Source organism: Solea solea, chromosome 11 (assembly GCF_958295425.1).
Source record: "Solea solea chromosome 11, fSolSol10.1, whole genome shotgun sequence".
In the NCBI taxonomy this organism is placed as follows: Eukaryota; Metazoa; Chordata; class Actinopteri; order Pleuronectiformes; family Soleidae; genus Solea; species Solea solea.
Genome location: NC_081144.1, coordinates 14,571,057 through 14,595,211, shown reverse-complemented (window position 1 = coordinate 14,595,211; position 24,155 = coordinate 14,571,057). Strand labels below are relative to the sequence as shown.

General features: G+C 40.1%; 2 protein-coding genes across 3 annotated transcripts in view; both read left to right on the top strand.

Annotated features, from left to right (window-relative positions):
- Positions 1–12,127, top strand: part of LOC131468757 (contactin-3-like) — a 37,390-nt gene extending 25,263 nt beyond the window's left edge. Inside the window, exons 15-23 of the mRNA XM_058643330.1 lie at positions 468–626; positions 1,551–1,700; positions 1,878–1,948; positions 3,192–3,426; positions 3,920–4,029; positions 5,277–5,463; positions 5,671–5,783; positions 5,863–6,031; positions 8,192–12,127. Coding sequence (XP_058499313.1) covers positions 468–626; positions 1,551–1,700; positions 1,878–1,948; positions 3,192–3,426; positions 3,920–4,029; positions 5,277–5,463; positions 5,671–5,783; positions 5,863–6,031; positions 8,192–8,289 — 1,292 coding nt within the window. The 3' untranslated portion in view covers positions 8,290–12,127. The remainder of the gene's footprint in view (positions 1–467; positions 627–1,550; positions 1,701–1,877; positions 1,949–3,191; positions 3,427–3,919; positions 4,030–5,276; positions 5,464–5,670; positions 5,784–5,862; positions 6,032–8,191) is intronic.
- A 1,922-nt stretch (positions 12,128–14,049) lies between these two features.
- On the top strand, positions 14,050–23,677 carry exosc10 (exosome component 10). 2 transcript variants are annotated; one of them, XM_058643157.1, is made up of 26 exons: positions 14,050–14,216; positions 14,714–14,850; positions 15,873–15,996; positions 16,084–16,188; positions 16,361–16,520; positions 16,617–16,725; positions 16,815–16,890; positions 16,978–17,088; positions 17,204–17,347; positions 18,011–18,201; positions 18,344–18,500; positions 18,664–18,812; positions 18,953–19,003; positions 19,124–19,235; positions 19,382–19,429; positions 19,517–19,592; positions 19,680–19,795; positions 19,880–19,972; positions 20,063–20,131; positions 20,832–20,937; positions 21,021–21,094; positions 22,853–23,033; positions 23,135–23,199; positions 23,284–23,360; positions 23,455–23,499; positions 23,620–23,677. In XM_058643157.1, exons 1-25 carry the CDS (start codon positions 14,094–14,096, stop codon positions 23,483–23,485), a joined length of 2,685 nt encoding a protein of 894 aa, XP_058499140.1. In that variant the 5' UTR covers positions 14,050–14,093; the 3' UTR covers positions 23,486–23,499; positions 23,620–23,677. The 2 variants fall into 2 exon arrangements, with proteins under 2 accessions (XP_058499140.1, XP_058499139.1); XM_058643156.1 differs by having other exon boundaries at positions 23,455–23,677.
- The last annotated feature ends 478 nt before the right edge of the window (positions 23,678–24,155 follow it).

Below are 24,155 nucleotides of genomic sequence, written 5' to 3'. Positions count from 1 at the left end.
GTGGTTGAGTAGGGTGAACATCGACGTGTGAAATGCCAGATTATAGGCTTATTTACATATGGAGCCGCTTGGCAGGCTGATGGAATAAGCCAAATTGTACATATGTAAGGAGAAACACAAAAACAACAAATAAGGAGAGGCAGCATAGGCTGTGATCCAGTGAACTAGGACAGACTACTAACAATTTAAAATATGTGACACAGTCAGGGAAACCAGGAAGTATGCACTGTGAGTTTCAAGATGGTTACGGGACCAAAATGTAAAGTGACTGGTAAGTGACATATGCTTTTAAAGATGTGAAATGAATTACACATTGATCTCGTTTTTATTGCACCTAAATTTAGGAGGAAATTTCACATGTATATATATATGCTTTTCAAGTTTGTGTGAGTTTACACATTGACATCAGAGCTCCGTAATCCCATCTGCGAGATACCTCACAGTGTCCATCCCTTTGATTGAGCCAGGCCCCCCCAGCCCTCCAGACTCTGTGACTGTGGAGGAGGTGACAGACAGCACAGCCCAGCTGACCTGGAGCCCGGGCAGAGACAACGGCAGCCCCATCACCGATTACCTCATACAGACCAGGACTCCCTTCACAGTGGGCTGGCAGAGGGTTAACACCGGTAGGCAGCACTTAAAGAATGAATTTTCACGTGCTGTACGATGATAATTCACCAAGCCCTGCAGGGAAATGCTCCTATTTCTCACCCGCCCCGCTGCAGCAATGAGCTTGAGGAGTAAGAAAGCAGACGTTGTACGTTTGTTTGGACAAATGCATTTCCCAAAGGGGTTTTAAAGCAGAAACGTGTGGTTCTGGTTCACTCACTCATTCACAGAGACTGGGTCAGGACCCACAGATTAGATGCGGGAGAGTTTTTTTTGGGTCGCCAGATAAATTAGCTGAATGATTTCCAGCCTTTTACATATATATATATATATATATATATATATATATATATATATTCATATATACACAGTAATGCTCAAATTTGGCCTTGTTATGATTTTTATTATGAATTGGGTCATGATGGTTTTTCATTTTAAAAAAGTGGGTCCCCATGTAAAACATTTGGGAGACAGTGCTGTAATTGGACTTTTTATTATTATTATTATTATTTTTATTTGTTGCCCATTGCCAAATGTCAAAAAGGCAATAGAAATAGAATAACGTGGCATTTTTTACAAATCATAGATACACACAGCAATAAAATATGCACACAGCAGTGTAGCGCCTATCTATGAAATAAATAATAATAATAATAACATAACGCACAGTAGCAACAGTGCACAAAGAAATTGAACATTAAAAGAAAATAAAAAAAGAATCCAGGCGTATTAAAGCTGCTATTATTAAATTAAAAAATTATAGTAAATGAGAAAAACGCTGGCTGTAAGGATTAACCCAAATGTCAATTTGATTATAGACCCGTCTGTGTTGCTTAAGATTGATTGCGTGTCTTTTTTCATTTGTAGTGTCGTTAATGTCCCTTACGCTGCTTTATTATGATTTCACATTATCTGTTTTTGTTTGTTTTTTCTTGCCCCAGTCCCTGAGATAATTGATGGGAACACACTGACAGCCACTGTGGTGGATCTCAACGCCTGGGTGGAGTATGAGTTTCGGGTTTTGGCCAAGAACAGTGTTGGTGTTGGGGAGCCAAGCCCGGTGTCTGTCAAGACCCGCACAGAGGATGCAGGTGGAGTGAATTTCCTCTTGTTCAATTAGATCAAAGTATAATCATCACCTATTACACCTCTGTTACTTCCTGTACTATTTGGAGAAGCCTATATATATATATATATATATATATATATATATATATATATATATACATAATCTCTCCAAAGGTGTGATTAAGCTCTGTGTTGTGTAGTTCCCGATGCAGCACCGGGTGATGTCGGTGGAGGAGGGGGGAGCAGGTCTGAACTGGTCATCACATGGGAGGTAAGTCAACAGTCTTAAGTGGCTACAGTTAGTTGTTATTCATATTAGTTAGTCATATTCTTGAATGAAATGTTTAATATTTGTTGTTAAATAAAAGTTCCTGCTCCTGTTTAGCCTGCAGGTGTCATAAGTGCTCTAGGTCAAGTGATGCCTGGAGCTGCTGTTGTCACAATAGTGCTCTTGTAAAAAACAATACTCTTAGTTAAAGGGGAATACCAGAGTTTGTTTATAAGTGTGGGCGTGTAGATGAAAGGTACTCTCAGAAACTTGAGCCCCTTTTCCACTTGTGCTACTTGACTCGCCTTGACACGTCACGGTTATTTTGCATTTCCTTTCGCAATAAGTACCTACCTGTGCTCTGGTCATGCAGGAAGTACTGAACTAATCGTTTTAATGAAGTGATTCTAATGATTCAATTCCACTGAAAACAACTGCTTCACGTCGGTTTCATGCAGCCACACTGCGATGACCCCGCCCACTTTGAGGAGGTAATATATTCTAATGGATAACCAACCAGGGCAGGGCAAAGCGAGCTGGGACCATGTAGTGGAAACACGGCATTGGTCCAGGCGATAGATTCAGCCAACAGCTGTGACATGGTAGCATGGGGATATAATCTAATCCTATGGGGCAACCGTGACCGTTCTACGTTATGTCGACTAAAAGCGCTTATTTTCACCAGTTCGTGGCTCAAATTGTTCTTGTCGGATTCTGACAACATCACTGGAGCACCGTCACACACTAACACAGCCTGGTTTATAAATTCAGAGCCCAGACTGAAAAATTCCCCTTTAAAGAGTCTGCATGACTACCAACCAACAATATATAAACAGTATATGGAAAACAGTGACGCTGTCAGGCTTGGATCTGTGGTGAATTACTGCTGTTGTTGAAATAAACCACAGAGCTGAAAAAAATACACAGATATCGGAGAAGTCATTAGACGACTAAAGCTATCTCCTTATTTGAATTTTTCTTATTTCATTAAATGCAGAAATAAGTTCTCGTTTTAAAAGCTGCACGGACGCTCTGTAATGAGTTTAGTTTCTTTCTTTTTTCTTCTTTTAATGGCATTTTACTGCTCATTTCATTTCGTCAGGTGGGTCACAAAAGCAATTTGTGGGTCATGTGCTTCTTTTGGCATCATGAGAGCGGGTGGTGATTGTGTGAGCCCAGCGGCGGGGTGAACGTGAGTGGTTTGTATATGTTTTAATATCACTATAGTTTTGTGTTTCACTCTCAGCCTGTCCCTGAAGAACTACAGAATGGTGAGAGCTTTGGTTACATCATTGCTTTCCGTGCCTTCGGAGAAGTCAGCTGGACCCACGTGGCCACCTCTGCCCCCGGAGCGTCGCGCTATGTGTACCGCAACGACAGCATCACGCCCTTCTCTCCATTCCATGTCAAGGTTGGCACTTACAACAGCAAAGGACAGGGTCCCTTCAGCCCGGTGGTCACCATCTACTCTGCAGAGATAGGTAAGGGGATGAATGTGAGTGGGATGTTTTCAAAGCTGCAAAGATTTTGCTTTTCTTCAAAAGGACAAAGATCATGGAAATGGTTTATTGCATCAACATGAAAGTGCTCGATAAATAAAGAGAGAAAAGGGAAACAAACCTGTTTTGAAATAAAACTGTGCAGCAAACGGAACACATTCATGTGAGGACACGCCGAGTGCCTCGATAATATCGCCCCTCGTTTGAATGGTTCTGCCATTGTAGAAATCAGTTGGCATTTAGATCTGTGGGCCCTCTCAACATACTCAGAGCAGGTCAGTGTGTGGTGGGGTGTTAGGTTGTTGTTTTCCAACAGCACCAGTGTGCTATGGTTCACCCAAGCAGAGAACAAGAGAGCTCCGCAGTTGTAAATGTAACAATGGAAGAGATTTGTTCTGCCCGCGTGTGTGTGTGTGTGTGTGTGTGTGTGTGTGCTGCAAACAGCAGTGCTCAGTCTCCTCTTGTTTGTTTTCAGAGCCAAGTGGGATGCCAGCAGGCGTTTGGGCCAGAAGTGTCTCTGCCTTTGAGATTGAGGTGAATTGGCAGGCGCTCTCCTTCACCCCTGAAAGGGTTCTGGGCTATGAGGTACATCTTACTATTTTAAATGGAAATAGAAATCACGCACAGCACAGATTCAAACGCGTATCATCGACCCTGTTGTGCCTCAGTTTCCGAACTTTGTGTCAGCGCGGAAATAACTGTTTTAGCCAAGATTATGCAGTTCTTTCTGCCAACGTGGGAGAAAACATGTCCATGTTGCTTTAATGTTGCAAATGGTGCGATATCAGAGAGGAGCCTCATTATAAACTCTTATACTATCCCAGATATCACGTCAGAGGAGCAAGAGGAAGGTGCATAATATCACATGAGAAGCTCTTACTGAAAAGTGCCGAGGATTGATAACACAGCTGCACCACGGGAACGGATCTTAAGTCTCATCATTGTTCTCCGAATAAATTAGGACTATTAAAGTATTAATTTGGAGAGAGATTACAGTCTCTCTTACCTTCAAAAAACTGGGACACCCAAATTGCTCTGTCTGTTTGCCTCAGACTGAATAATCGGGCTTTAATGTAGCGTGGCGTTGTTCTTTTGCTCAGTAAAATCAAAGATGTCTCCATCGTTTCATGTGCAAAGTAAAGTTTTTTGTCACAGTTTTCCATCTGAGCTGCCTCAGTAATCTCAGCATCAGCAAACACTGAATAATGAAAAACAAAATCACAAACAACAAGATGTGAACAAAATATCAATATCACCGTAAATGCATATTTTCAGTTAGACGTTCCATTTCACTCTGATCCAAGCCTAAGACCACTTGAATGGGATTTTATCAGCGTGTCGAATATTTGTTCTTCATATCAATGGTTTTAACTTTCAATACGTTGAGGAATTTGATTGTTGATTGGCCATAACATCAACTTGGGCTCTGGGAAATTGCAATTAACATTTTCCTTATTTTATTTGTGTCATATTATTGATCCGATGGTTAATTGATTTATCAGAAAATCTATAGATGACGCAGCAGGGGAAACTAAAGGTTAATTTCTGCCCTTTTGTGCCTCTCTTTGATTTTTTTGAACAACAGTGAAAACAACAAAAACAACAACAGTGAAACGTAACTACAACAAGAGTTGTAAAACTACATTCATCTTCATAATGTCAGGTAGAAGATATACCGAGAGGCAATGACTCAACACCACCACATGTTTCCCAGGTCCTCAAAAACAACTACAAATTATGCAAGTCATAGAAAGTCCACTTAAGTTACTGAAGTTAAGTAAACCACATAACAGAGATACATCCCAGATAACATGCTCTCTGCCCCCAAACAGGTGGTTTACTGGGAAGATGACACTAAACCAGAGACCATGGGGAAGGTCAGGGTGCCTTGGAACCAAACGTCGGTCACAGTGAGTGGCTTGGCAGGAAACACGCAGTATTTCCTAACAGTCAGCGCCTTCAACACAGCAGGCACCGGGCCCTTCCTCCCTGCAATCAATGTCACCACAAAAAAGCCACGTAAGTTGCAAACTCTGCTGCTCCAGAGGTTTGATTTTGTGTCCACACTGATAATAATCTAGGGAACAGTTTGAATCAAGTCTTTTTTCACAGGATAGAAATTCATAATAGGCATGTTTGCATTTGCAACAAAAAAAAAAATTTAGTATGAGGATGTGACAGTGTTATGTTTCCGTGCTGATTAACAGACATCTTTTGATTATGCAGCACCAGCCCAACCTCCACAAAACGTTGAATGGACCCTAATTGGCTCTCAGCTGTCTCTTTACTGGGAGCCCGTGGCGGCAATGGAATCTGAGGGTGAAGTCACAGGCTACCAGGTGAGTTTTTTTCCTCTCCGTGTATTTACTCATTCACACTAACAATGCCTTGACCACCTTGTTTGTCTCCCCCATGCAGCTGTCATACAGGAGACAGAGACACAAAGAGGTAAACACGCTCACAACAGCCAATTCCACCGCAGAGCTGACCCTTCCCGAAGAAGATGACGACTACATCATCTACATTCAGACAGTGAGCGAAGGAGGGCTCGGCCCGACATCGGATCCCATACGAATCCACCAATTAAGTAAGCCAGTAGTTGAAGGTTTACCCAAAATTGCTGTGGTTATGTGGGCAAAAGAAATACTCAAGTAATAATTTCAGTTTCAAGTTGTAGTTTCAGACTGAATCTTGACATTTTTCCAATTCTCTTTCTTGGGTGGAATACAAAAACACTTCAAGGTTTTCTGTCTTCAGCCGTAGCAGGGAAATATGCGGAGAAACTGAGACGAATTGCAGATTCCTGAATGTGAATTCAGGAGGACCTCAATCTTTCAAACAACAGTTTTTTTTTGTTATTATTTATCCACTTTTACAATCAAAGTCACTTAACACTTTTTAAACCTAACAAGGACACTTTGTCCTCCGTTGACTCATCATCACTCCCCTGTTGAGCGCCTCCATCCCATAGTTTGTTGAAATATGCAGCACAATCCATCTCTGTCGCAGAGGTTGACTTCCTCTTTTACGAGACGCTATTACTGTCCTGTGGGACACCAGGGGTGCTCTTCCCCTGCTCTAAATGCTAATTTGCATTGTTAATATTCTGTGTTGAATCCCAGAAAACAGCAGTTGAGAGAGATAGAATTCCACGTTGAGTTTTCTAGTAAATTTCATTTGAAATATTGCCGACTTCTTCCCCCAGAGATTCTTTGGTACAGCAAAGAAAAATATGTGGGAAAACACATTAGCAGGCAACAGAGAGCACTGTTTATAGAAACTACTTGCCCAGGCACATCAGATGAGGTTTTTTTTGTGTATTTTTATATGGAAAAGGCTTCTTTCATATATATATATATATATATATATACATATATATACATTTTTATATTATTGATGTTATATTGTCCCAGAGAAATCAGTCACTTGCTTAAATACTTAACACATGAGAAACTGGCGATAAGTGCAAACTGCATCAAGCTTCGTTCTGGCACTTAAACATTAAACTCCTTTTATACAGAATTATGCAATAATTATACACTAAATTTGTAAGTGTATAATTATTGTATAATTTGAGTGTAATGGATGAGGATGTGTGTTAATATACTCTTATTTGCAGTGTTGATGGACAGGTTGACAGGTGAGGTCAGGCAGGAGTCTCCATGCAGTTTGCAGATTATGTTGTAATCTGTAGTGAGAGTAAAGGACAGGTGGGAAGAGAGTGTGGAGAGGTGGAGGGCTGCACTGGAGAGAAGAGGAAAGTAGGAGCAAGACAGAACACCTGTGTGTGTGAGAATGACAGTGAGACAGGTAGGTGGTACGGTGAAGATGCGAGGATGAGTTTAAAGACCTGGAGTCAACCATAAAAAGCAATGGACAGTGCACAAGAGAGGTGAAGAAGAGAGTGAAGGCAGGGTGGAGACGAGTGTCAGGGGTGATGTGTGACAGAAGGACAGCAGCAAAAGTGAAAGAGAAGGTCCACAAGATTGGTAGTGAGACCTGCTAGATGATGTATGGCTTTGAGACAGAGGCATTGTCAAAAAGACAGGAGGTGGCAGAGCTGAAGATGCTGAGATTTTTTGTTGGAGGTGACCAGGATGGACTGGATTTAGAAATGTTCGAGGGACAGCTCAAGTTGAATGGTTTGGAGATAAAGTAAGAAAGTCAAGGCTGAGACGGTTTGGTAACATGCAGAGAAATTATAGGGATTATACTGGACCTTAAGGATCTTAAGATCCTGCCCGGCACATGGAGCTGCCGGGCAGGAGGAAAAGAGGAAGACCACAGAGAAGGTTCATGGATGTTGTGAAGGAGTGAAGTTGGTAACAGAAGAGGACACAAGGGACAAGGCTAGATGGAGGGAGATGATCCGCTGTGGTGACCTCTAAAGGGTGAAGCCGGGTGAAGACTGTTCATGTTAATATTAAAATCATTGGTATGTATTAGTCTGTGAAAAAGGGGTCGAAACTAATAATTGAAAGGTTCTTCCTCCTCGATGTACGATACAACACATCCTTTATATCACGTGTACACTTGTCTTCTTTTGTTCATTTGTTTGTCTTTAATTTGTAAGCATATAAAGTGGTAGATTATTGATGGATGGATGGATGTATATAGGCTGTTATTGTCAAAATGAAGAAATGTATTCATTCAGTCGTGTGTGCGAGACAACGCTGAGACGAGATCATTGCTGACTATTTTCAGGTGTGTGCAGGTTTTCACAGCTCTGTGGTATTTTGTGTTGCAGGTATGAGCGCCCGTGGCTCGAGAGCTTGGAGCGTGGACATCTCATCCCTCCCCCTGCTCCTCACCCTTGCAATATCAACATTCAGGTCAACGTCATGACACAGTGACAGACTTTGTTCTCCTTTGTTTAGTTCCTTCTTGTTTCTGTTCATCTCTTCTCTGGCGCTGCTGCCGGAATTTGCAGATATGAGGAAGCACAAAAGTGGAGTGTGCTGTCAGATACTTAATTAACAGTAAATGCTTGTGGTTTTTTTTTTTTTTTTTTCCTCTTTTCGTTTTGATATTTTTGCTGGTTGGGAACAATGCTCCATTTTAGCCATTTTCTTTTGGACTCTAGAATGATAACAGATGCCTTACTTCCATTCATGTGCCAAAGTAGTTTTCAGCCTTCTCATTGTTGTCGCTAAAATAGCCACATGCTTTCCTCAGTACTTTATTCTGCACGGTTTCTTATTATTGAAGGTCTCGGCGTACTTTACAGAGGGCCATGATGGGATGTTGTACATTGTATTTTTGAATATTTTAGGATTTCTTCTCCTAATGATTTGGCGAGTCGGAACATGCTCATTCACCCGTGCCTGTGCCTTTGGAGATCCTCGTAACGGCGTCACTTATAAACACGAGTCAGTGATGGGGTTTCCGATCATCCTGCAGCCATGTTCATCTTTACACGCGTTCAATTCCAGTTCAATCCCACGTGAAACTCATAGAATAGCCCTCAGTGCCATTTAATATTTGTCATTTGATCCTGGAAAGCTGAATGTACCGTGGAGGCTCCACTGATTGGTTGATTTGACTTTGCCTATATACAGCAGTACGGGGGTATTTCTGGTATTTACAGGTATTACAACCAGCCAATCAAGAAATATGTATCAATGGCAATCATAGAAGTCATTTGTCAAAAGGAACTCCACACATCCACTGGTTCCAGCTTCACAAATATGAGCATTTGCTGTTTTTTTAATGAAGGGTATAATATCCACCAAGGTGTTTGTTCTATTACAATCCACAAAGTCCGCCTTGGAATGTACTAACCCACTTAAGACTGTGGTCATTTGCCAAAAAACTTCTATAAAACCATCACAATCAAAATATCAGTCATTCAGTTAGTCACGTATAATTTACATCCCACCTTTACACGGAGTAGTAGTTACAGTAATATCAGGAAATATGCAGTAATACCAGTATCTTAAGATATACGTAGATGAGCACCAAATAGTTGATTGTCGGAGTATTTCAGTCCATCTAGTTCAAATGAGTTCAAATCCTTAATCATTCTAAATACACATAATGTTTGTTATCAGATGAGAAGACCAGTATCACTCTTACTAGATATGGACATAAATCTGAGCGTGGCATAAAGACTGGGGTCAAGAAGTTCCCCTTGTCTTTGTCCAGTGTCCAGAAAAAACAACTATCTGCACCTATGTAGCTCACTAACTACCATCTTCTATCTTCTATGTTGCCTCGATTTGGGACCAACGTCATTCATCAGAACCGCTACAGTGCTCCATAGTTAAAGCAAAGACATGAGGGTGCTGTTGATTTTTTCATCTAACTCTGAACAAGAAAGAGGATAAGCACATCTTTCACACATGTTGAGCTATTTTGTTTAAAGCATAATTACACTGAAGGCACTAAAATCATGAAACAACAACGTTACAATATGATCAGAGCGTTCTTGGAAACTCTTGGAGAAGTCATTTGACGGACACATTTAAAAACCATATCTGCGAGTGAGGAGTTTGTTGTTATCAAGTTTCATCTCAAGGCTGGACTTCCCTACTTCAGTCACCTGACTGTGGCTGTGTCAGCTGATCAGCAGCAAAACTTATTTTTTACTGATTAAGACTTGAGATTTGGTCCAAAGCAATGTTGTCAAGTGGAATTTGAGTAAAAGATTATTTCATATAAATACTTAAAAGTCTGGTGCACTAGTTTCTAATCACCGAAACAATGAGACACATTTTGTGCTATTTTAACTGTTAATAGGGAACACGACTTTCTGATTGGTCAATAATGAAAACAATCATTATTTGCGGCCTTATCCTGGATACATGTGTGCAGTCAGTGCCAGTCAGTGTGCATCATCTGCCCCGACAGTGGAGACGAGGGGTTTAAAGTGCTGCCTAGTGTGCCAGTCTGATAAATTAAATCTAGCCACCAGCTTAGATGTTACTTGGCAAAAATGTATGGTCAGCTGTGTTTTAATGTGTGACTCTGTTCTTTGTCGTCGGTCGTATTGGCTTTTTTTATGCGATATGTGTTGTCATTGTTCGTTCGTGTACTTCAGCGTAAGCGCCCCACTGCTCAGGTATACAGACCTGCTTCATTGTATCTTTGAACCGCTCACAAATGGCAGGAGCAGACCGATCACAGGTCCGTCAGCACAAGGCACGAGGGTCTCTTGAACAGTCTGACTTGATGAATGGAAAGCCTGGTGTGTGCCACGATTGAGCCGACATGAAAGCAGTTTAATAAATGAGTGCAGGCCTGAGGGGGGCCACTGAGGTAAAGGGCATAGGAGTAATGGTACTAATGACACCCACACAAGACTAATATATCAGGATTCAGGGAGGACTAAATCAGTGTGTGTGTGTGTATGTGTGCAAATGTGCGTGCATGTTTGTGTTACCTTACCCCACAGTGTCACAGACAAGTGTTTTAGGAGGACCATTCAGCTAAAAACCTCTGGAAATTGTTCAAAGCCCTTTCTTTTTTTCCTCCTTGGTTCATGGCTCTAAACAGCTGAAGAGTCACAGATGTTAAAATGGAGTGAAAGAAGGTCACAAAGGGAAGTGTCGAGAAAAATTGAAGCAGAGCAAGTGTCTGTTCTTCTGTCAAAAGTGCAATGGATTGCTAGTGCACAGGAAAAAGTGGTCATGGGGCACCACACATGATTACAATTTTATTAAATGTGAAAAATTAGTGTATTACCTTTGGGAAAGCAGTCTTTGAATCCTGTTATTTTGTTGTTGTGGCTTAATGTGTGGTTAATCTGTATCCATTCTTTCATCACACACTGTCATTGTTGAGCTTACAGATGTTTACACAGGAAATGCATCTTTCTGGCTAATTCATTAATGACATGGACTGAAAAAAAGACAACAGTACACACTTTATGAACTTGTGTCTTGGAAACATACTAGCGTCGCCAACCTCTTTGTTTTGTATTGTATCAGTACTGTGAGATGTTTAGATTTTAACTTTGATTTTCTTTTTTTCTTTTTTTTAAAAATGTTTGCTATGGTTCCTGATTGTTTATTTCGTACTTTCCTCCAAATATTCTGCACAAAGGTCAAGTGTCAACCCTTAAAAATGCCAAACAAGAAACAGTGTTGGTTAATTTAAAAGCGAGGGCAATGTGAGACCCCTCTCTCTCTCTCTCTCTCTCTCTCTCTCCCTCTCCCTCATACAGTTTACTTGACATACTGTTTGTTTGTTGTGCTCTGAAGCAAAGTCCCTAAGTGGGAGACAAAAATATGGTGTCCTACTTCCAATTCTAATTCCAATTAAAATGAATAAAAAAAAAAAAACATTTCCGAGGAGCTGTTATCAAACAGCCATTTGGTGCAGTGCCACGCAGACTACCTGTTACAAGGTGGTAAATCGGTGCAGTTTGTCTTTTTATACAAATAACCTTTACCGTTTTCTTGCTCTTTTCAGAATGAATCAGAAAATCAAATCAAAAGGACTTGTAATTCCATAAAGACTGATGAAAAACCACAATTACCGCTCTGGGTGACAACGCTTGGCCTTTCTGTTGTGACTCCACAGTATTTTGATGTCCTTCTGATCTCCGTGAGATCGTGGCTTAAACTTTTTCACAATGAAAAGATGTCGGCTGATCTTGATATGCTGAAGCTGTGCATGTGTGATATTGTTTGGTGCATTTGTGTTTTCTAAATGAGGGAGTTAATAAAAACAATTCACTGAGGATTTTGTCTTGGATTTTTCTCTTTTTTTTAAAAAAATACATGTGGAACAGCGTCATTTTCGGCATCAGCGGTTTTACTGTCCTCTTCTGCAGGAGGAATTTTGAGTGGTACCTTGGGGCATCATCAAACCTGTAGAATGCATAATATTATGAAAAAAATATATATGAATGACAGTATATGACAGCAGTAAGGGCCTACTCCAGATAAAGAACACAGTCACAAAGGTTTCTGCTACATATCTAATTTCTGGATGATGCATATTCATCATCGCAAGACATGAGGATAGATTGAATAGTAATGTCACATTCAATATCAAAAGGAATACACCGTCTAAAAGCAGTGGGCTTTGAACTGCAGCTTTTGTAACAAACTGATTCATTTCTTTGGATTATCAGACCGTGTATCTGCTGAATGTATGATACTTTCCACTAAAACAACAGAGTGACATGGAAAGCTACTGTGAAATATTGATCGAGTCGGTGTTGCAGAGATGCTTTTAAGATAATAAGAGGGAGAGGACCCTGTGAAGAGATCAATAAGGAGGGGAAGTGAAGAAAAGAGAGGTTTCTCCCCACACACCACAGATCATCCGTAATGAGTTGGTTTGTCAATACTTAGGCAATGTCTCTTCACATGGTATTGACCATTGGATCACAACAGCAGCTCACTGTAACTTCTTTGTGCACAAGACTCGCCAAAGGAACAACACTATTTATAATTTATACCCACAGCATCAACTCTGCAGAAAAATGAAAAATGGGTTTTGGGTTCAGATATGATTTTGATAGCTTGTAATGCAACTACAGCTAAGACATTGTTGGTGCATACTGCAGTAGCTTTGTTGCTTAAGGTTGCTCTGCAAGTGTCAATACTGCCCCCTCATGGCACTAGTGTCATGGTGCAGTTCTTTTATAAGATTGGATGGTTTAGGCACCGGGCAAGGAGATTTGGCCCTCATTTATGCCAGTAAAGTAGATGTATGTTCATTTCCATGTAAAGGTTTGGTTTAAAAAAGAGTTCCAACTAAGCTCTTGTACTTGTCATTCCAGACTACAGGTGACATAATAACAGGCAACTGTGGCACGCACAGGGGGTCAGGGGTGGCACGTTCCCTGGTGCCTAATGGACAAAAACACAGCATGCTCGAGTGCTCTCTTGAGACACAAGAGTGCTGTATCATTTCCAGTGCTGTATATAAAATGCCCATCTCAGTGATAAAAATTAATGAATAGAGGTCCACATCTAATGTCCTGACTAAAAACATGCAACTTTGTCGAAACATCCTACCGAAAGCTGAATTTAGAGACCTATTTGTCGTTTTGTAATACCTCATCAGAAAATAATACCATGCACTTTTTCTGCTATCACAAAGATTGCTTTTAAGGTCGTTAAAGGTACGGTGTTTGGGAATTGATGTCGTGTGTGTCCAAAATCATGTAGGTAGGATGGTATGATAATGAAAATGACCCCATCAGGATATCATTAATCAAAAAACAAGCCATGAACAATGAGTTGAGTCAGTCAAGGACTCAGACAAGACTTCTAATTAAGGTTAGAGGTGGAAAATAAGTCAAGGAAAGTGGAAAACAATTAATACTCATCGCTTTTCCCAAATGTACACGTGTTCTGATGTCTGTGCACACCACGAGGTTCGCGTTGATCTCTTTAAGTGTTACATTACACAAACAGAGAGGGATTTATTTTGGCTATTATCCAACAAATTCTTGAAAAGTGCTCTACAAATTTAAATATTAGGCCATGGACTCGTGAAAGCTTTATTATTAGCAGTGTCCGTCTCAAATAAACCAATAAATAAATAAAATAGAAAACAAAAATGCGGCGTGTCCACCCCAGGCCACTGGGTGTCACTGTGTCTACTGCGGCGTCTCTCTCAGCAGCTCGGGAGAAAACACTGTGGCTGCTTCCGGTTGCTCACATGTACACAGCAGCACCACACAGTACGTGATGGAGTCTTCAAAAAAGAAAGACGCCACAAACAGCGGCCCCCAGGACGGAAATGCAGACACGAACGACGAGAAAAAACCTGAGCTATGCCCCGGTTTTCCAGACGTGGACGCCTTCGTGAAAGTGAGTGAAGTGTGGAAATTGAACGCAGGGGTTTTGAGCTCAGGCTAGCTATCAGTCAGACAACGTGGGTGAGCTTGGTGATTACAAGCTGTGGTGGTTGTGTAAGTGAGTTTGACGTTGCGGGAAAACATGCACAGATAAATGTTGTCGCAGTAGACTTGTGTCATTCTGGTTTTTTTAAGCGATTATTTCATAAAATATGTCCGTCTCGGGCTAAAGGTTTATTTCCTGTAGTGCTGCTAGCACTTAAGTACTTGGCAACAACTGCCCTAAACCTCAAGCCAGCTGAAGTGAATGGAGTTAAGAAAGTAAATAACCAAACGCAAGAATATTGATATTCACGTGATATTGTTTTGAAAACTGTATAAGCTATCGTCATTAATTAGACTAATAAACTGATAAGTAAAAGAGTAAAACCAGTGTTTTCTCACACTTGTTTAGTTGAACGCTGTGTGATGTAAACTTGTGATTAACTTTCCTGTCTGTCTCCTCTGCAGTATGGATTGGGTGGTGTATTATCGGCCACTAAAGCATCCGCCGGTTTGCCTCAAGTTGGGGATGATTATGACTTCTATCGCAGCTTTCCAGGATTCCGAGAGTTCTGTGAAAGTCAAGGAGATAAGCTCTTGCACTGGTGAGTACAGGGAATATTGCTGCTTCATTTGAGCTGTAGCTCAGTCAGATTTCCATTTGTTTGAGAGTGTGTGCTCCACCTGTGCATTTATTTACGCTAAAGCCCATGGAATGGAATTGACGTGTTTATAAATGGGCGTTCTCTTTGGTCGGGATGGTACACTGCAACCACACTCCCATAATACATTCACCGTAGATAATTCATGCATTGCTCTACTGTAATATGACCAAAAACGTTATAATGATGAAAAACGTTCATGTCACTTCATATAAAAAATGCAGGATAATTAAATATAAAATGTATGCTCCTAAGTGAAAGTTGAATAAACCAGTCAACGGAGGTAAAACTTAATATTATATATTTTTTGTGTAGTTAATATATTTTTTTGTGCAATGAATGAATGTTATATTTAACTTGAATATTTTTTTTTCTTGCTAAAAGAGTAACATTTTTCTGATAACAGGAAATCATTCCTCCCTGTAGCCATCAAATTGTAAAGTCCTACATTTCACAGCATTAACTAAACAACAATATTTTGAACACAACCAATGATTCTTTTCATAATCGATTAATCTGTTGATTATTTTCATGTTTAATGTTGATCAGCGTTTGTCAAACCTAGACATTTTAATGAATTATTTGTTATATGGAGCAAAGAAATGAAGAAAATACTACATTTAAGAAGCTAAAACAATCAAATCTGGTTTTAATAATGAAAAAAGCTTCAAACTAATTAATCCATTATCAAAAAAGTTGACATTTACAATTAGTAAATTGTTTCAGCTCTATTCTGTACAGATTGCAACTCTTCTTATTTAGCTTATTATTATTGTTTTTATTTGGTTCATAATGGGTATTTTATTTGATTTTCGTTTTCATTTATTATATAATTACTTTTATTTTTTGTAATATTTTGTACTGGCCACACAATTTCCTCCAGTCTAAATAAAGTAACCACTTGTTTTTCATGGTCCTCCAAAAAAAAGAAATTAATTAATTTCATTGTGTTAACATTGTGTTAGCATGAGTCAAATAATGCAGCACCATGGCTGTAGATCTCGCGTGAGGAACCAGAGCAAGCTGACCGGGCTGGAGGAGAGATTTGACTTGATTGTGGACTCCAATGATGCCATCCTTGAAAGAGCGGTATGGCCTACAGGCTTGGTGTTTTTACAAGTTTCTGCATCGTAAAGGTCGAAGCAAACCAACTAAGCTCTTGTATCTGATCTCCAGGGGATTCTCCTTGATGAAGCTGATGGGGTGAACAGAAGCCAACAGCCTGTCATGCCTGCAGGCTTTCAGCCTCCCAAGATTGTCGTTTCCAGCTGGAATCGCAAGGTGGGTGAACTAACATTTGAGCTCTCGTACTGCAGATCCCAGTCTCTGTTTTGGTTAAAGCTGAAGCATTATTTGCCAGTTATAGTTGTTTTTTATATTTTCTTTGGAGCCCTTGATGAATTTTCACACTTGTTCTCCAGACCCTTTGGTAAACAGTTATTTTATTGTTCAGGGTTCAGGTTCGGGCAGTCGTTCAGAGACATTCAGACTGCTCCATGCCAAGAACATTGCAAGGCCTCAGTTTAAATTCAAGGAAAAAGTTGACAACAGCAACACGCCTTTTATTCCGAAGATCTTCATCAAGCCTAATGCAGTAAAGCCACTTCCTTCTTGTAAGTCTCACTCTCATGTTCTTCAAATTTGTTTGTTTTTCTTTTGATTAATTAGCCATATTATCTTTACTGTGATACATTGTTCTCCACTGGTAGATTTTACTGACAAACAAATCCGTAAAGAGAGACCTGAGGATCTTGATGTCCCGGCTGCCCTTGCTGACTTCATTCATCAGCAAAGAACTCAGCAACATGTTGAAGACATGTAAGTTGTTCTTTTTTTTCCAAATCTATTCATATTTCTTGTTCTTTGTCTAACTTATTATTTTTTATTTATTTTTTTAATCCATACAGGTTTGCTCACCCATACCAGTATGAATTGGATCATCTTACCATACCAGAAAGCCTTCTGTCTAAGCCAGAACCACAGGCATGTTACAGCAGAACTATTATGCATGTGATTCTCTCATTGTTGGTGAGGCCTTGATCTGATGTGTACTCTGTGGCTTCTTTTTAGATGTACAAAGTAATGGCTGAGACCAATCTATCCTTCATCGATACCCTGGAGGATCTGGTGGCTCTGAATGAAAGACTGTGCACCATGTCTGAATTTGCAGTTGACCTTGAGGTACGAAGCATGACATGATCCTATAGCCTTTTGTTTAGGTCATTTTTAAGCCTTTCCCATTGTTTAAACGCTGATGAGTGCGGACACATTTTGATAACACTGTTTCCTGTTGCAGCATCATTCCTACAGGAGTTTTCTCGGCCTCACCTGCCTGATGCAGATTTCCACCAGGGAGGAGGATTTTATCATAGACACCTTGGAACTCCGCAGCGAGATGTACATCCTGAATGAAGTGTTCAGTGACCCGTCTATTGTCAAGGTAAAGGCAGTGTCCCAAACATTTGTTCCTGTCACCTGAAAATATAGCTAAAACTATTGACTACAGCCTCTCGAGATGAGATTGTAGATTCGGCAACTACTTCGTCTATGTGAAATGCTTACAACTTTAATTGTTGTTCAATCTTTGTCGTCTTACTCCCTGCACTCACAGTGCATTTAACAGTTATGAGGTATAACTGGTGTATAGCCCTTGGGTTGCTCACAATTTAAATCAATAATTTGAGAATTAAATGTTAATTAATGTTTTTATCTGCAACAAAAACAGAAAATGGCCTCAAGCTAATAGATCTTTGGACAGGTGTAATTATAGAAGATCCGATGACCTTCTGAGCTGTATAATCATCGACTGAAATAAAAAAAGGAACCAAGGGAAGAAAATCACTAATTGCACAATGAATTGCAGTCTAAGAGCATGTCAGAATTGAGTCTGAAGCGTCTTGGAGCCACAATTGACTCGTTAAATAAAGCTGGCGGGTGTCTTGTGTTGTGTGGGAGCCTTCATGACTCACATACTGTAGGATGGTGGTGAAAACGTGCAGTATGTGGGCTTGCACCTCAGATGGTGCCTGTGAAAATCAGCCATATAGAATAAATGTGTCCCTAATTTTCTGTATGTAAGCAGTGTTTTACCTCATGTTCTCAGGTGTTTCATGGAGCTGACTCTGACATTGAGTGGCTCCAGAGAGACTTGGGCTTGTATGTCGTCAACATGTTTGACACACATCAGGCCAGCCGAGCTTTGAACCTGGCTAGACATTCTCTCGACCACCTGCTCAAACACTTCTGCAACGTGGAGTCAGACAAACGCTTTCAGCTGGCCGACTGGAGAATTCGGTATGGAGATGAATACTCAATGGCATGCTGAATTTGATCATTTCGGTTATGCTTAGCCATGACCTATAGTTCCTTTTTAACTAGAAACTATGACAAATCTGATTATTTCTCATGTTTCTTGTCCCATAACTTGTCCTTGTAGCCCTTTGCCAGAGGAGATGGTCCAGTACGCCCGGACAGACACGCATTATCTCCTCTACATCTACGACTCTGTGAGGTCACAGCTCCTCACTGTAAACCATGGACAGCCTGGCCTGCTGCAGAGTGTCTGGAACAAGAGCAAAGACATTTCACTGAAGGTGTCCACAAACCTCACCTCAAACACCACAAAGATACAATTGAATTTATACCATCTTCTGTCCAATTGTGTATTTTATTGCTTTCACATTTTTAACTTTCCACACCAAAATCTCCAACATTTTCTGACACTTGCCATGCTTCATGTGCCTCCCTCTCATGCAGAGATATGTGAAGCCTATATTTACAGAGGAGTCGTATTTGGAGCTGCAGAGGAAGCAGAAAAGGTCTTTCAACACCCAGCAGCTTACAGCCTTCAGACTGCTCTTTGCCTGGAGAGACAAGTTGGCCAGGCAGGAAGATGAAAGCACTGGGTAGGCTGTTTGGAAATGGATAGATAAGCTGTTGTTTTTCCTATTTATAGATGGTGTCCAAGCAGTTGAAATTTTGTGACATTATTCATGCTTTGATTATCTCATACTATGTTTTAAATTGTTTTTACTTATGTCTTTAGATATGTTCTGCCCACTCATATGATGAGCAAAATATCAGAAGAACTTCCCAAGTAAGTTGACTGAATGTCCCACTTAACCCTTAACCTTACATGCTCTGTGTGTACTTTAAAGGTTTTAGGTTCTTTGCAATCTGAAGCACATTGTGTTATTTTTTCTTTTTATCTACTCAGAGAGCCTCAAGGCATCATTGCCTGCTGTAACCCTGTACCCCCACTGTTGAGGCAACAGATCCATGAGCTCCATTTGTTAGTGCAACAAGCAAGAGAAATGCCTCTCCTTAAGGTAAAAAAGATGCATGTCTGCAGTGGGAATGTTATGTTTTTTGTTTTTTTTTTTGTCTGTGATGAAATTTCTGTTTTTGTGTTGTCAACTGACTTGTCAGTGGAGGTTATCTATTTACCTAGCAATATTTTCTTAACCTCACACAGGCTGAGATTGCAGCTCAAAAGACGAAGGGACTCACACCCATAAAAAAGGTTGGATAAAAACATATTCAAGTGTTTTATTAAAGGTTGTTTTTGAAAAGGTTGGTAAAATATTTGTGATCTGGTGCACATTTCCAGCCAGAGGTCACGTTGTTTGGTCCACATGATACCTCCAGGGTCTCTGAAAGTGATCTCCCCCACTTTCCCCCTGATGGTAAGCGTGATGTTTGTACATGTTTTTCATAACGCTTGCTGATTCATTGTTTTAGCCCGTTATGCCTCAAACTGTATTTCTTTTCAGAACTGCCTGCTAAACAGGGAATGCTCTTCTCAGAAGATGAAGACAAAATGGATGTTGATGTTGGTGTTAAGGAAACAAATGGTCTTGTGGCACATGCTAAAATCGCACTGTTTGAGGTAGGGATACATTTTGAGTTTAAGTAATAAAGTCAGGTGGTTTGTGCATACTAGAAACTAATGTGAGGACTGTACCTTTTGAAGGAGATGGAAACAAAGAACGACCAAGAGTCCCTTCCTGTTGCTCAAATGAAAGCCAGACGTATCATTGAGTCATTTCAAAACCCCTTCAGAATGGTAAGATGTGCCCTGTGACTAATTGTCACTATTATCTGCATGTTAGTTAACCAGACACACATAATGCTGTTATCATCTTTTGTGTTTCAGTATTTACCCATCACTGATGTGCACGTCAACAAGAATGCCAAGTTTGACCCATCTTCAAAAATATTTGAGGTAATTAAAAAGCTACATGAGTTCATTTTACCACTTTATTCTCCACGATATATATCGTCTGAAACAGATATACATTTCGCAGATATTTTTCTCTGTTTTAGCAAATTTAGATTCATTTGTAAAGTAGTTCTCTTAAAGCAGTAAACTTACTAGAAATCCTCATAACTCTATAAATAGAATTATCACAATGTGATTTGCATTCACATACATCTAAGGTGAGGGTGTCTGATGATCTGCGACCCGAAACACCCCATGACCCTGGGTTCGTCACAGATGATGTGTCCAAGCTGCACCTTCTAGGTGTTTCCATGAACTAGAAATAAGAACGAAATGGTTAATATTTCACTATGAAACGATGTAAAATAGTTGTTTAATCCATCGTATGGGTTGCTGTTGCAGAGGCTGCTTCAACTAGCTTTATTTCCAGTCATTTTGACTCCTTCTCCTGCTGCTTATGTTAGCACTTTGGTTGATCTGCAACCTCTGGTGGTTTAAGTCACAACTACACTGTTTGTGGGTTCCAGATAAATGATGCACAGACGAAAAGAAAACAGTTATTTATTTAATCAATAAATTCCTATTCGATAAATTATTTACGTCAACGAATCGACTGATGGTTAATCATACCTAGTTCATTCCAACACAGACTTAATTGTGCTGTCATCTCACCTGCATGTTTGATAACCTGTCACATTTACAGATTAGTAAAAGATGGAAACTGCAGAATATTGCAGAACAGCAGGAGGAGCTGGAAGCCAAGAGGAAAGCCAAGGCAGAGGCGAAAGAACAGGCAAAGAAAGTGGCAGGTAAAGAAAGAGCTCGCACTTTCACTAAATTTACAGTTTATTGAGTCGTCATCCTCACTGTATTTTAATGTTGATTTCTGCAGCGGAAAGAAACAAGGTGAAAAAGAGCTACCAGGAGAATCTCAAAAACGTTGCCACTGTTCGCCAGCAAGCAGCGGTGAGTCATTTAGCGCTCTCATCCTTGCATTTCCATCTCACTTTGGCTTTGTTGTCAACTTCAATGCTGATGTCCCTCTAAGGAAAGTTCAAGTCCACAAAAACAAGAGTTGCACTTTCCTAAGACACTGGCATGGTATATTAAAGACATGGTTTTACTAGTCAGTTTAACACTGCTCTAATGATCTGATCTATGGCTGTTTGTTTCTTCACATTAACATGTTGACTCACTTCCACTACTGCCTTTCTGCAGCACAGAGAAGTTATTGTATATCTGTTCTGGGATGTGTCTGGGGAAGAGACAGCATGAGACTGGAGCCTTGCAGAAATGTTCTGAGTAACAATAGCTGCTTTTTGCCCAAAAGCCCACTTCTTGTTGGCTGCATCTCTCTCTGTGGTATTACTCTGCTCCCTCCTGCTTGGTTACTCATGTGCTCTTACCATATGGTGTTTTTCCCTTTGTGTTAAATCCCAGTGCTGCATATTCTGTCCATGGTGAAGGAGAATATGAAAAGCGCCACTCTCCGCCATTTGATTCTTGTGTCCCTTCTAGTGGCACCACTTCACCACAGGCTTTCTCTGCCTTCAGCCTTGCAACACAGTAATCCATTGTGTGATGATGGCTAAAGTGACAAATTAGTTTTAGAGAGCTCCCTGCTCAAAAGAGCGTCTTCAGTTAATAGCGCTGGCACGTGCCATCATCAGAAATGTTGGCTGTTTCACTTGAAAGTAACACTCTTCAATCAGCCAACTGCAGGCAAATATTAGCTGTGCCGGCTAAACTGTTAGTGTCAGCCACCACTTTGGCAGTGAAGTTTTCATTGATATTAAAAGAGGTGTGTGTTGTGGTCAGACTCCAACATCCCTGGTTTCCTAATTGCCAGTAGTATTGTTTAATTGGTGTAATAAAATCTTCAGACTCATGTATAAAATAATTATATAATCACTGTGGTTTGAAGAAAAGATGTTATGGCAGGTTTTTAATCACTCAGCAGTCATGACAACGTAAAACCTGACCTCTGGGGCGACAGTGATGTTGTCATTTTGCTCCATATGTTGTGATTGCGGTAACAAAGTGAAGCTGATTTGATGTACCCAGCGTTGCGTAAAGCCTTTCATCATGGATTAAATAACAGATCATACTGGCTTATGCAGACTCGGGAAGAAGAATCACTACAAGATATGATCACAGAAGGAGAGACCCTGTAAACGGGTATTTGTTTGACCTATTGGGTAAAGATTGAATGTAGATGGATGGATTGTAGATGTTGTTATGAAGCGTCAACAAGTAACCTGCCAGTCGAATAACTACAGCAAACAAAAACATAATAATAAAATGTATTACCCTCAGAAGAGTAAAACACTCTTCTTTTTTATCAAGACAAGACTATTTTTAGTCATCTTGTTTACGGCACTAATTGCAACTATATCGTGTACTAGATAGAAGTGGTTGATACTGATACCTATACGCAGATGGTAGAATTAGAACATGTATTAAGTGTCACATCATTAAGAAAATGGTACTGATGAAGCATAAAGATGAAGAGCCAGGGAGGTTGTTCCAGGGGACGGTGGTACAGAAAGGCACACACTCTGAAATCACAGAGGAGAAGATTCTGTTATGTTTTGAAACCCCATTATTTTAAATTATTATGAACAATCCTTAATCAAAGAGGTGTTTGATTACTTGTGCAGCAAAACCGCACCAATACTGTCGAACACTGTTCATCGTGTAATGTTACTCACTCTATTTCATCAGGAATCAGCAAAAGGTGGCGGACAGAAAAGAGAGCGGGTTCCCAGTGAGGTTGGAGAGTCGACTCCCAAACCGAGTAAGAAGTTGATGAAATCCGCTGCGAAGGCCCAGAACACCGAACCCCCTACCCAAGACGAGTTCACACCCTTTGACTATAGTCAGTCAGACCTCAAAGTTTTTGCTGGTGTGTATTTTTGATTTGATTTTCATAGCATTGGACAAATAACTTACAGATACTGTCCTTTTAAATTTAATCCCTTTTATTACATTTCCTTTGGTTCACAGATGCCAAATCCAAGGGTAACACACAGTTTGACCCATACCGACAAGGCCACGATATAAGGAAAAAGGTATTGTCAAAAAGTGTTGTATTCTTTGTTGATTGATCAGTATAAATTATATTTGTGATTGAGTTTAAATCTTTTATCTAACAGAAAACTCCCAAAGGACAGAAATCGAACTCTGGCGCTGGAAACCGAAGTATGTCGTACCTCTCTGGAAAATCTGACAGGTAAACATTCACCACTCAGTTGGCTTTTTTTGGACTCCTCTGCAAATTGAAACATCTCTGTATGTTAACAATTTTGTCTTTTTATTTTCCACAGAGGATTCCGGCATAACTGGCCCAAAAGATAAGACCATCTTTCATGCTATTTTGTCGTGTTTTATAACATTTTTTGTTCTAAAACATTTATCGACTTGTTTGCTTTCTTTCAAATTCAATTCAGTATTTCTGTAATTTAATGTTTTTTTTTCCATCTTTGTAACAGTGTATCCTGTAAATATGTGGAAACACAAACCTGCATTAAAGATGATTTTAGAGGGAAATATGTATGTGTCTACACTTTGCAATTTGTTGGTATTGCAGAAACTAATTTTTTTACACTAAAATGTTAAGATAATGGATGTGTGCTTTTTAAAGTATCAACATTTGTCTGGAGAGCATCACACACTAACATCACATCCCTACTGCTGCTGCTTCAACAACCTCCACTCTTCTGGAAAGCCTTTCCTTATCACGTCATTCGGCCAGTGTTCCAGTTTATTTTTTATACGTGTGTGATGGGCCCCAACCTCAAAAAAACTTCTCCTTTGTGGTCCTTGTTTTATGCACAGGAGCATTAATGAGAAACAGATAGGCCAAACTACTGCCACAAAGTTGAAGTCTTATTTGCTACCTTGGCAAATGTATTTGAAAGCTTGTTTGTGAGCAGGGAAACTCAAATGTAAATGTTCTGGGGATGTTATTAGATTTTGGTTTTGATTCAGATACAGATCACCACTTGTGTGTTCTTATCTCAAAGTC